The sequence below is a fragment of the Tiliqua scincoides genome, chromosome 4 (genome assembly GCF_035046505.1).
Source record: "Tiliqua scincoides isolate rTilSci1 chromosome 4, rTilSci1.hap2, whole genome shotgun sequence".
NCBI lineage: Eukaryota > Metazoa > Chordata > Lepidosauria > Squamata > Scincidae > Tiliqua > Tiliqua scincoides.
In genome coordinates, this window is record NC_089824.1 from 77,054,884 (window position 1) to 77,066,890 (window position 12,007).

Below are 12,007 nucleotides of genomic sequence, written 5' to 3' on the forward strand. Positions count from 1 at the left end.
TCTGCCAAAGAAACTTTAACTGTGTACTCAGAATTATTATTCATCACTTGGTAAACATATGCCTTTAGACATACCATGTCCAATAATTTCCCTAGGAGAAACACAGTTGTGAGACCTCTACAGGTACAAGCAGAATATTTGATCCTTTGCAATAGGACTCTCTTTTGCTCACTGGGATATATAAGGATTCAAAAGATCTTATTCTGTACTACATCCTTTGTAATGGCAGCGCACATCAGAGCTAGGGATGACTCAATAAAGTCTCTGTGTGCAAGAACCAGACAGGTCTGAATCACCAGTTCCTTTATCTCTGAATCACGATGATAGTCACGTAAAACAACCACAACTCGAGGTTGCGTAAACCCAGACAAAATGATGAAAAATCCTGCAAAGGCAATGTGGTTTGCACAAATTCACAGTCTCCCTGCTTGTACTGAAAGATGTCAGCATGTTTGGACAGGATTCACACATTCTGGTATTACAAGAATTTTTCTGCTGTACGGCAAGCTCCTTTACCTAAATTCACAGAAGTTCTGTGTCACAGCTTTGCAGATTTTCATACCAACTGGCATTTTTAACAAGCTGGAGAACAACACATGTAGAATATAATTTTTTGACTCTGTGTAATTGTTGATAAGCAAGATTCTAGGTAAATAAATACTGTAACAAAGAGAAATACAGAAAGAAGTATGAGAATGATATAAATGCCTAATGGAACAGGATTGTGTTCTCCAGCTAATGGAAAGCAGTCAATTGCTACTCATAACTACTGTAATGTTTATAACCATATGGACACTTCATACATGGAACTTTCCAAGCAAACTACAGTCTATTCTGTGTGGAATCTTTAAAGCAACCTTTGTGTTTGCATTTCCACCCATAAGAGGCCCAGATAAAATATTGACCTTGACTGGCTCTCTGTCCCTAGCTTCATCACCCAATTACTTAACAGTGGCCACATCCTCCATTTCTCTCACTCTGTAAGCTGAATTTCAAAATTGATTACAATCAGTGGTGTCACTAGAGTTTGTGTCACCTACTATGAGAGGCCACTGCATTAACCCTATGATGGACCTCCTTCCATGCAGTGGGTGGGGCAACTCCATGGGCAGCGGGTGTTCTGCTCATGGAATTCTAAGAAGAGTTATAGCAGAAAAAACACAGTAGGGTGGGATTTTGCATTATAACTATATGCATTTTGCTATAACTCTTGTTAGAATAGAGATCTTTCATTGTTTGTATCATTGCATTCTGCATGAAATTCTGCAGCGATTGATATATTACATGATGGTATTATTTGAAAATACCAAAATTTTGGCCAGTAGAAGTGTCAGCCACACACACCCCCCCCCGTGCGTGTCACCTGGTGCAACTCGCACCCCCTAGCAACATCACTGAAGGACAGAACCTTCCTCACATATTTGCTTATACAATCTGTAGCTCATATTGGAGAGTGACTCCATCACAAGTGGTCTTCCTGTATTTACTCAATACCTGTGGTTTTACTAGATACTTTTAAAAAATGCAATCCAAGGACTAGGAAAGTAAGTTCAAGTACAAATATCTGAAATGTCTTCGCCATGACAAATAATCTACACACAATCTGAATGTGGTTGAGGATTGCAGTTTAATGATAGCCAGGCAAGCAGAACATGCTTCCTCTCCTGTTCCAACTTGAAACTAGTTGGGAATAAAGCCTCAGAAAAAGGATGTGATGCCATTTACTGCACCTTAAGGTTCCCATGTAGATTTCTATCACTTCAGTTGCCAAATAAATGAGCCCAACATGGAGGCTCTGGATCCAGTGGAGCAAAGCTCCATAGGTGCCGCCTCCCTCTGCCCCTCTCCCTCCCCCCGGAATGCCTCCTTCCCTCCCTCTCCCTCCTCTCCCTCCATCTCCCCCCTCCCTGGAACACCTCCTTCCTACCCCCCCACCTACCTCTCCACTTCTCAGTAGTCCACGCGACCACCAAGCAGTGGAGCTCCGGAGCTCGCCCAGCGGTAGCCCAGCACCGGCCAGCACTGGTGCAGCACGGGCACTAGGGCCCACAAACATGCTTTGTGGCATGTTTGCGACACTGCGTGCTGGTAGTGAGCCAGCGTGCCGAGCTCAGGATTGGGAACTTAATTGGCAGTAGTAAGGGGAGAACTTGTATTTGACTGTGAACTTGTTCAAGGGGGAATCCATTCATGTTCAGTTTTGCTGTACAGCTGGCCTATTCACTCATTATTACATCATCCAAGATGCTTAATAGATATTCAAAAATAGTAAGGTAATTTACTACAATTGACACAGCATTGCAGGATGAACAAGTAGGAACTGAGGTGAATTGATTAGTATTGATGGTTTTTGTATCTACAAAGCCAGCAGCCATAAGAACATAAGAACAGCCCCACTGGATCAGGCCATAGGCAACCTCCTGATTTTAGAAATGGGCTATGTCAGAATGCCAGGTGCAAGGGATGCCGCTGTGAGATACAGGAATGCCGCTGTGAGATACAGAATGCCACTGTGAGATACAGGAAGCTGGACTAGATGGGCCTATGGCCTGATCCAGTGGGGCTGTTCTTATGTTTCTTATGTATGTTTCTTAGTCCAGCTTCCTGTATCTCACAGCGGCCCACCAAATGCCCCAGGGAGCACACCAGATAACAAGAGACCGGCATCCTGGTGCCCTCCCTTGCATCTGGCATTCTGACATAGCCCATTTCTAAAATCAGGAGGTTGCACATACACATCTATCTACTTCTCCTTAAGCACTTCAACAGTTCTTGGGGGCAGACATTGCTATTACCCTCCAGGGAGTAGAGGCACACTGGGTAACAAGCTTCAGAGGAGTTTAGCCTGAAGCACCTGCTGTAAAAATGATGACACCCAGGAGGAGGCAAGTGGAAATTCACTCTTGGAAAACTGGGTGTCTAAGCTTGGACCAGGTGTACTATAGGATACAGAGCAAGAGGGGAGCATGAACAAGTGTGTATGAGGCACAGTCAGAGAGAGTGGAAGGTGGATGCAAGCAAACTCCAGTCTAAAGTATCCAAGACCAGCCTGTGTGTTCAATCATACAGGAAGAAAATGCTGCTAGGATTACTTTACAAGCAAACCTGGATCATACGTACTTTAACTATTCAAAGTCTAATATTCTCACTCTAAAGGTTCCATGAGATAATCACATCAATGTAACTGAAGAATGGCATGTGGCCCCTATGTTTCGTAAACTGCTGTAAAACTTACAAGGAGTTAAAAGGATATTTTCACTTATAAAAATCTACTCCCTTACCCCCTGAGTGCAAAGGTGAAAAACTAGATTATGCTATTCATAGTGAATGCTTGTTTGAATTGCCTTGAGTTTTATTTCCATACACTGGAGACTTTTGGAGTGGCAAACACTTCCATGGCACACTTCAAATACACCAATACAGGACAGTATGTTTGTGTTTGCCACTGAGGAGACCCATAGATCTGAGGAGACCCATATATCTATATATATGAGGAGACCCATAGATATCCATATATATATATCTGAGGAGACCCATAGATATCCAGAAGGCCTACCCAGAGGTAAGTAAATGTTATTACTTACCTCTGTTTGGCCTTCCGGTTTTCCCGTCCACCACTGGATACAGTGTGTGCTCTGTCACCACAGCTGCATCATGGATAATGGCGGGGGATAGGATTGGGCTGTTAATGCCTTTTGTTTTTCATTCAATTGTATTGTATACATCTGATCTGTGTTATTAGATCTGCGTTATTAGGGAGTAACTGTTTTTTGTTTTATTGTCCTATAGCAAATAATTTTATTTCATATTTACAGCAGCATTTACAGGGCTGCTGACCACTTATTATCTGGCATACTTGACAAGCTTTAAAATGGCCACAGTTAACATCTTGCATCGATTATTGTAATACTGTTGAAATAAATGGGACAGTACTGGTATAAACAATATTTGAATTGCTTCTTAACAGCTCAATCCTAATGGTAACAGTGCCACTGGGTGCAGCAGCGCCAAAATGGAGACTGCTGTATCTGGTGGCCCCACTGGGGCTGCCAGAGGCCTCCTTGGGCCTTGGCCTCCTTGGCCTCCTTTTGTCCCCTTCTCCCAAGTAAGGGCTCAGGGCTGCAATGGGTCTTCTCCAGTCTGCACTGGCTATTTTGCCAGTGCAAACTGAAGGAGCTCTGTGTTGGGCTTTTTCACCTGACACAGAGGATAGGATATGGTAGAGCAGGGCTCAGCTGGCCCCATCCCTCCTGCCCTGGTTCCTCCCCCGCCCCACCCTACCCCACCCCAGAATGCCTCCCCTCCCACTCAGAAACCCTGCACTGCTGCCTGCACTGGCGCTCCCTGGCGTCGGCCTCCTGGTGCTGGGCCCAGTGCCAAGTGGTGAAGGCCTAGTGCCGGCACTCCTTGCTCTCTCAGTGCCATAAACATGCTTTACATCACTTTTATGGCACCAAGCACTGGCACTGAAGCTCAGTGCTGGCACTGGGCGAGAATAGGTTTGTGCCCTTAATTAGTAAAATCAATGCATTTGTGTATCAATTATGAAGACATTTGGTATCTTTTCTCCTCCTAGAAATCTGTCTTGCAACATCTAACTGATCACCTCATTCCATCAGTTTCACATATAACATAAATAAACTGCTGAATTACACAAGCTGACATAGGCCTAGTTTACTCCTAACCTCTGGTAACGTGATCTGTTCTTATTGATGACCTCTACTAAGCAGGCAAAGACACACCTTTGAAAGTGGTGGTTCTCTTACATTTAGCCAGGAGAACAGCAATTATTCCTATTCATCCCAACATAGCATCCCTCTCAGTGGCTGTTTTCTAGTGTCTCCCTTGTGACTTTTTTAAGACTGTGAATGCTTTTGAGACAGAGAAACATCTTTCCATTTATTTTCCTAACTAAATTGCTAACTAAGCTGCTTTACCCCTTTTTCTTATTTCTATAGATTCTGAATATGCTGTATTTCCAAGCTTTGGTTTTATTGTTTTATGATATTGGTAATTCATTTTATATATCTATATAAATAATTATATTGTGATAAGGGCTGAGCCATAAAGTTGATGACAGATACTGACATATGCAAATAATCATGTTTTGTTGGTATTTTGGTGCTGTATTGCTGTTGCTAATATGTTCTTGTTATCATTATGCCTGATATATATCTTATTTCCCTTTCAATGTATGATCTATATCTATTATGGAAAGCAGCTAGCAAATGCACTGTCAGATGAATGAAGTTAATTGCCAATTTTCTCAACAATAGTAACCTTAAGAATGTTCCAGAAGTCAAATAATAATCATTTTTTGGGTATGTGTGTGGCTGTGGACATTCCTTAAGCAAGAATAAAAAATTTAAGTGAAATCAGTAAACATATGCATAGGATTGAGCAGTAGGCCTTTTCAGTGGGGTTAGGACTAATGATGATATAGTAAGACTAACTATCCCTAACAATCTGCAGTTGTCAATAACAGAATGTTGAGAACTGGTACAATTCTGTTATGAAGAGCAGGTGGTGTGGTCTGGAGGTCCCTGAAAAAGCTAAGCAGGATCAGTAGCTTGGACAGGAGACTGAGGGACTGATCCAAACAGGCCCACGCTGGCCCAGTGCCAGCATGCAGAGTCACAAATGTGCTGTAAGACATGCCTGTGACGCCTAATGCTGGGCCAGTGCTGGCTCAGCGTGAACCTACACTGAGCTAGCACCAGGTGGAAGACCATGATGAACAGTGTCCAGAGCTCTGGGTGAGTGTTGGGTAGTGGACTGATAAGTTGGGGTGTGGGCGGGGCGTGGGGAGGGAGGAAGTAAGGTGGAGCGGCAAGGAAGGAGCAGGGCAGGAGGGGGTGAATGGCCATGTCCTAACCCCCCTTCTGACCCGGGAGACCTGACATGGGTCTTCTCGAAACTGTGCCTGCTAAATAGCAGGTGCAGACCTGAGGAGAATATACCCATGCTGCTTCTCAGCTTCCTCAGATGCAGCAGTTGCTGTTTTGCCGCTAGGGCGCTTTGGCGCTAGGAAGCCCAGGATTGGGCTGTGAGGCTGCTGTCTGCAGAGAAGTGGAATATGAAGGTGTTCAGTTGGCAAAATAAAAACCCCAAAAACCCAGATAATATCCTTGAGAAGTTGGTCTGAAGCTTGGTTTGCAACTGCCTGCAAGAGCTTGGAAAGTACAAGAGCAGGCAGCCAAGATGATGACTGCATTATGAAGCGAAACACCTGGAGAAATGGAGGCTCTATGAGATCGTCTCATGGAACAATACTTGTAAAAATCTCATTGAAAAAATGGATTTATGTTCAGCCTGCCTATATAAACTGCTTCAACTGTATTGAGAAAAGTGGTATATAAGTATCATAATAAATAAATAAATAAATAAGATGAAAGGTCACATTGATCATGAAAAAGCTCTTCCAGGGCCCAGAAACAAAAGGTGTTGTGTTTTGTACTTGTTAGCAAGGAAATTAAGCGCTTGGAAAGTGAATAGGAAGAGAGGTTGAGATAGGTTGAAGGAAGGAGGACATTGTAGCAGGCAATGGGTAAAAAGCAAAGGCTGTTGTGCTGACAAGTACATTTTACCACCTTCAGCTGCTACATCAACTGTGGCAGTTCCTAGTGAATTCAGGCCTGGTCCAGGTATAGATACCCTGCAGCCTAAACCATTACACCTCCCACTGGTGCATTTATGCTGAAAATGGGTGCACTGTATCCAAGGGGGGGGGGGGGAGATTGGAAGGCTTCAGCAGAGAAAGGGGACTTACCCCGCACACATTTCCTGCAATGGGTCTCCTAGGACCTGCATTAGTGATTTCACTTAGTTTGCTAGTGCAGATCTGAGGATAGAGAAGGGACAGGGAAGCTGCTCCTGGAGGGGGTAGGATCTAGCTTGACTACTTTAGTGTCAGAAAGGTCAGACCAGAGCCTGAGATTCACAAACCCTGGATAAAGTCCCGGGGGCTTTGTGAGATGTGGGTAGCAAACAAATTTGTAACAAACTCTTTCCACCATTGCCTCTAGGGCCAATTTCTGGCCATTCCAACTATGTACTTTTAAAGCACATGGGGAGATATTTGTAGTAAGAGACTATGGGCCCAATCCTATCCACACTTTCCTGGTAGTAAGCCCCACTACTGACTACAGTGGAACTTCTGAGTAGACATTCCTAGGACGAATCCATGGCACACCAGCACTGGATGAAAATCATATAGTAATAATAATGTTTTTAGTATGGTTTTAACTTATTATTGGCTTTATCTTGTGAGCCGCCTTGAATCCCCTTGAATGTGGGAGAAAGGTGGGATATAAATTTTGGAAATAAATGAAATAAAAATAAAATAAATGGGTAAATTATACTGGATTTTAAAGACTAGCCTGAGAGTGGACCTCTCTCTCTCTCTCATACACACAAACAATACACACACATGCTCGGTTTTAAAGCTTCGCATGAGAGTGGACTCCCCCCCCTCACACTCACACACAAGCTTGATTTTAAAGCCTTGCTTGAGAGTAGACCTCCCTGTCTCCCTCTCCACTCACACAGTACACACACATGCTTGGTTTTAAAGCCTTGCCTGAGAGTGGACCTCTCTCTCACATTCACACACACACACTCATCATTCCCGTTCTCACAGTGCGCTCTCTGCCTCTCTCTCACACACACGCTTGACTTGTCCTGGGCGTCCAAAGGACAGAGCTGCAGCGGCTGTTGCCTGGGGAGTATCCACTGATAGCCTCCTAAGAACATAAGAACAGCCCCACTGGATCAGCCCATAGGCCCATCTAGTCCAGCTTCCTGTATCTCACAGCGGCCCACCAAATGCCCCAGGGAGCACACCAGATAACAAGAGACCTCTTTCCTGGTGCTCTCCCTTGCATCTGGCATTCTGACATAACCCATTTCTAAAATCAGGAGGTTCCGCATACACATCATGGCTTGTACCCCATAATGGATTTTTCCTCCAGAAACTTGTCCAATCCCCTTTTAAAGGCATCTACGCTAGACGCCAGCACCACATCCTGTGTCAAGGAATTCCACAGACCGACCACACGATGAGTAAAGAAATATTTTCTTTTGTCTGTCCTAACCCGCCCAACACTCAATTTTAGTGGATGTCCCCTGGTTCTGGTATTATGTGAGAGTGTAAAGAGCATCTCCCTATCCACTCTGTCCATCCCCTGCATAATTTTGTATGTCTCAATCATGTCCCCCCTCAGGCGTCTCTTTTCTAGCCTGAAGGGGCCCAAACGCCATAGCCTTTCCTCATAAGGAAGGTGCCCCAGCCCTGCAATCATCTTAGTCGCTCTCTTTTGCACCTTTTCCATTTCCACTATGTCTTTTTTGAGATGCGGCGACCAGAACTGGACACAATACTCCAGGTGTGGCCTTACCATAGATTTGTACAACGGCATTATAATACTAGCCGTTTTGTTCTCAATACCCTTCCTAATGATCCCAAGCATAGAATTGGCCTTCTTCACTGCCGCCGCACATTGGGTCGATACTTTCATTGACCTGTCCACCACCACCCCAGGATCTCTCTCCTGATCTGTCACAGACAGCTCAGAACCCATCAGCCTATATCTAAAGTTTTGATTTTTTGCCCCAATGTGCATGACTTTACACTTACTGACATTGAAGCGCATCTGCCATTTTGCTGCCCATTCTGCCAGTCTGGAGAGATCCTTCTGGAGCTCCTCACAATCACTTCTGGTCTTTACCACTCGGAAAAGTTTGGTGTCGTCTGCAAACTTAGCCACTTCACTGCTCAACCCTGTCTCCAGGTCATTTATGAAGAGGTTGAAAAGCACCGGTCCCAGGACAGATCCTTGGGGCACACCGCTTTTCACCTCTCTCCACTGTGAAAATTGCCCATTGACACCCACTCTCTGCTTCCTGGCCTCCAACCAGTTCTCAATCCATGAGAGGACCTGTCCTCTTAATTCCCTGACTGTGGAGTTTTTTCAGTAGCCTTTGGTGAGGGACCGTGTCAAACGCCTTCTGAAAGTCCAGATATATAATGTCCATGGGTTCTCCCGCATCCACATGCCTGTTGACCTTTTCAATGAATTCTATAAGGTTCGTGAGGCAAGACTTAGTCTTACAGAAGCCATGCTGACTCTCCCTCAGCAAGGCCTGTTCGTCTATGTGTTTTGAGATCCTATCTTTGATGAGGCATTCCACCATCTTACCCGGTATGGATGTTAGGCTGACCGGCCTATAGTTTCCCGGGTCCCCCCTCTTTCCCTTTTTAAAAATAGGCATGACATTTGCTATCCTCCAATCTTCTGGCACCGTGGCCGTTTTGAGGGACAAGTTGCATACCTTAGTCAAGAGATCTGCAACTTCATTCTTCAATTCCTTAATAACTCTTGGGTGGATGCCATCAGGGCCCGGTGACTTATTGATCTTTAATTTATCAATGAGGTCTGAAACATCTTCTCTTTCAACCTCTATCTGACTTAACTCTTCGGTCAGGAGGGGCCGTTCGGGCAGCGGTATCTGCCCAAGGTTTTCTGCCGTGAAGACAGATGCAAAGAACTCATTTAATTTCTCTGCCATCTCTAAGTCTCCTTTTATCTCCCCTTTCCCTCCCTCACCATCCAGAGGGCCAACCGCTTCTGTGGTGGGTTTCCTGCTTCTAACATATTTGAAGAAGCTTTTATTATTCCCCTTAATGCTGCTGGCCATGCGTTCCTCATAGTCTCGCTTGGCCTCCTGCATCACCTTCTTACATTTCTTTTGCCACAGTTTATGTTCTGACCCTGACTCCTGACCCTCCTCGTGTCTTTACTGCTGAGCTGACCCCGGGAAGGATCTGATGCAGCCCGCAAGCCTATGCATGTCTACTCAGACGTAAGTCCCATGATAGTCAATGGGGCTTACTCCCAGGAAAGTGTGGCTAGGAGGGCAGCCGAATGCGCTCGCAGCCTTGCCTCCGGTGCTGGCGGGCGGGCGAGCTCTGCGCAAGGGAGGAGGAAGAGAAGCGCAGGCAGAGTCGCCCGCCTGAGCCGGCCCGGTGGCCAATGACATGCGGAGAGCTACGGAGGGCGTTGCAAGAAAAGCACCCGGGAGGTGACAGCCCAAACTCCTCCCTCCTCCACACTGCTCAGGAGTGCATTGTGGTGAACATGGCAGAGGAGGATTAAGCGCCGGGCTGCTGCTGCTGGGAGCCCCCGCGCCACTTGTTGGCTGCCCTTCAGCTCCTGGGGGCACCAGGATGAGGAGGAGGAGGAAGGCTCTGCGTGACAGTGGCGGCCAAGGGAGGTAGCCTTTCCAGCCTGCCTGCCTGCCTGCCAGCCAGCCAGCCTTCGCAGCAGCCAGCCAGCCACACCGCCAGCATCATTCTCTGCGCGTCGGGAGGAAGCTCCGGAATCCGGGGCTGCCTGTGCATGTGATGATCGGGCCATGGAGGGGCAGCGACGGGCTGGGGGCTTGCCAGTGAGGCGGGGGGCGCTGCCAGGGCCCGCTGCCAGGAGCACAGCCAGCCGCTGCCGCAGGGATCGGGCGCCGCTCGCCCTGTGCAGCAGCAGCAGCAGCAGCAGCAGCAGCAGCACTTCCCAGCTGGGACTGGGCGCCCTGCGCGCGGACACTCCGCCTTGCTAGTCCCCTGTACTGCGGAAAGGCAGGAGGAGGAGGAGGGCCAGCCAGGAGGAAGGCGCCCAGCAGCAGCCATGCTGCCCGGGGTGGGTGTGTTCGGCACCAGCCTGACCGCCAGGGTCATCATCCCGCTGCTGAAGGACGAGGGCTTCGCAGTCAAGGCGCTCTGGGGCCGCACTCCGGAGGAGGCGGAGGAGCTGGCCAAGGAGATGAGCGTCCCTTTCTACACCAGCCGGATAGACGAGGTCTTGCTGCACCAGGACGTGGATCTGGTCTGCATCAACCTGCCGCCGCCTCTGACCAGGCAGATCGCTGTCAAAACTCTGGGTGAGTCTCCGCTCTCACCCAGGTGGGGGGCGGTTTGGGAACAGCTGGTTCTTCTCAACTCTGGGTGGCCTGGCTTGGGGGACAGCTAAGGAGGAGAGCCATGCTTCAAGCCAGGCTGGAAGTTAGAGATGCCCTGTGCCCAGGGTGTCTTTCTCCCTATAGATAGAGTCCCTGGTGATTTCTCTTTGGGAAAGGAAGCTTGCATGTGCCCAGAGGCACACTCATTCATTCTGCATATGCTCTGGGAGGATCAAGTGCTTGCATCCAAAACACATTCCTAGGCCACATTAAAACTCTGACTTAAAAACCCCAGACTCGAAAGATAATTTTAAAACTCCTTTTATTTTTTGGATTTGGACAATGCTTAATGCTAAAATGAGAGGCACTCAAGCCTGTGGAAGTCTCACTGCACCTTAAAAGGCCTTGTTCCTGATTCCAGACTTGTAGCTTTGGACTCCACATTCATTGCAAGAAGAAGGCTGTCTGAGGTTCAGACTCCCATGCAACCATGAATTGACTTGGTGACCTTGGACCAGTCACCCTCTCTCTCCACCTATCCAGCCTCATAAGGTGGTTGTGAGAATAAATTGGGGGAGGGGAGGGAGGAACCATGAATACTGCTCTGAGTTCGTTGAAAGAAGGGAAGATCAGAAGCAGAACATATTAATATTAAGATCATTAATATTACTATTGAAAAGAAACGAGTGATGCTTTTTGATGTGACCATTTGAGGAGATCATCAAATTGAGGAGAAACAACTGGAAAAGGTCACAAAATACAAAGACCTGGAAATTGAAATATGGCACCTTTGGTGAAAGAAAACAACCATCTCTATTGTCATTAGTTCACTAGACACTCTATTGTGCACTAGACACTCTAGACACTAGACATCTCTATTGTCTATTAGTGCACTAGACACAGTCCTCAAGGCCCTTAAGAAATACCTGACCAATATAGGCATTGACAAGATAAGTGTTGAACAACTGCACCAAGCCACACAACTAGGAACATCAAACATTATAAAGTGATATCTCACCAATTTTTAAACTCTTGGGTAGCGTTCAAAGTCGTGAGC

At 46.6% G+C, this 12,007-nt stretch overlaps 1 protein-coding gene across 1 annotated transcript in view; it reads left to right on the forward strand.

Moving 5' to 3' along the window:
- Nucleotides 1-10,552: 10,552 nt before the first annotated feature.
- Nucleotides 10,553-12,007, forward strand: part of GFOD1 (Gfo/Idh/MocA-like oxidoreductase domain containing 1) — a 64,172-nt gene continuing 62,717 nt past the window's right edge. The window contains exon 1 of the mRNA XM_066625670.1: nucleotides 10,553-10,932. Coding sequence (XP_066481767.1) covers nucleotides 10,680-10,932 — 253 coding nt within the window. The 5' untranslated portion in view covers nucleotides 10,553-10,679. The remainder of the gene's footprint in view (nucleotides 10,933-12,007) is intronic.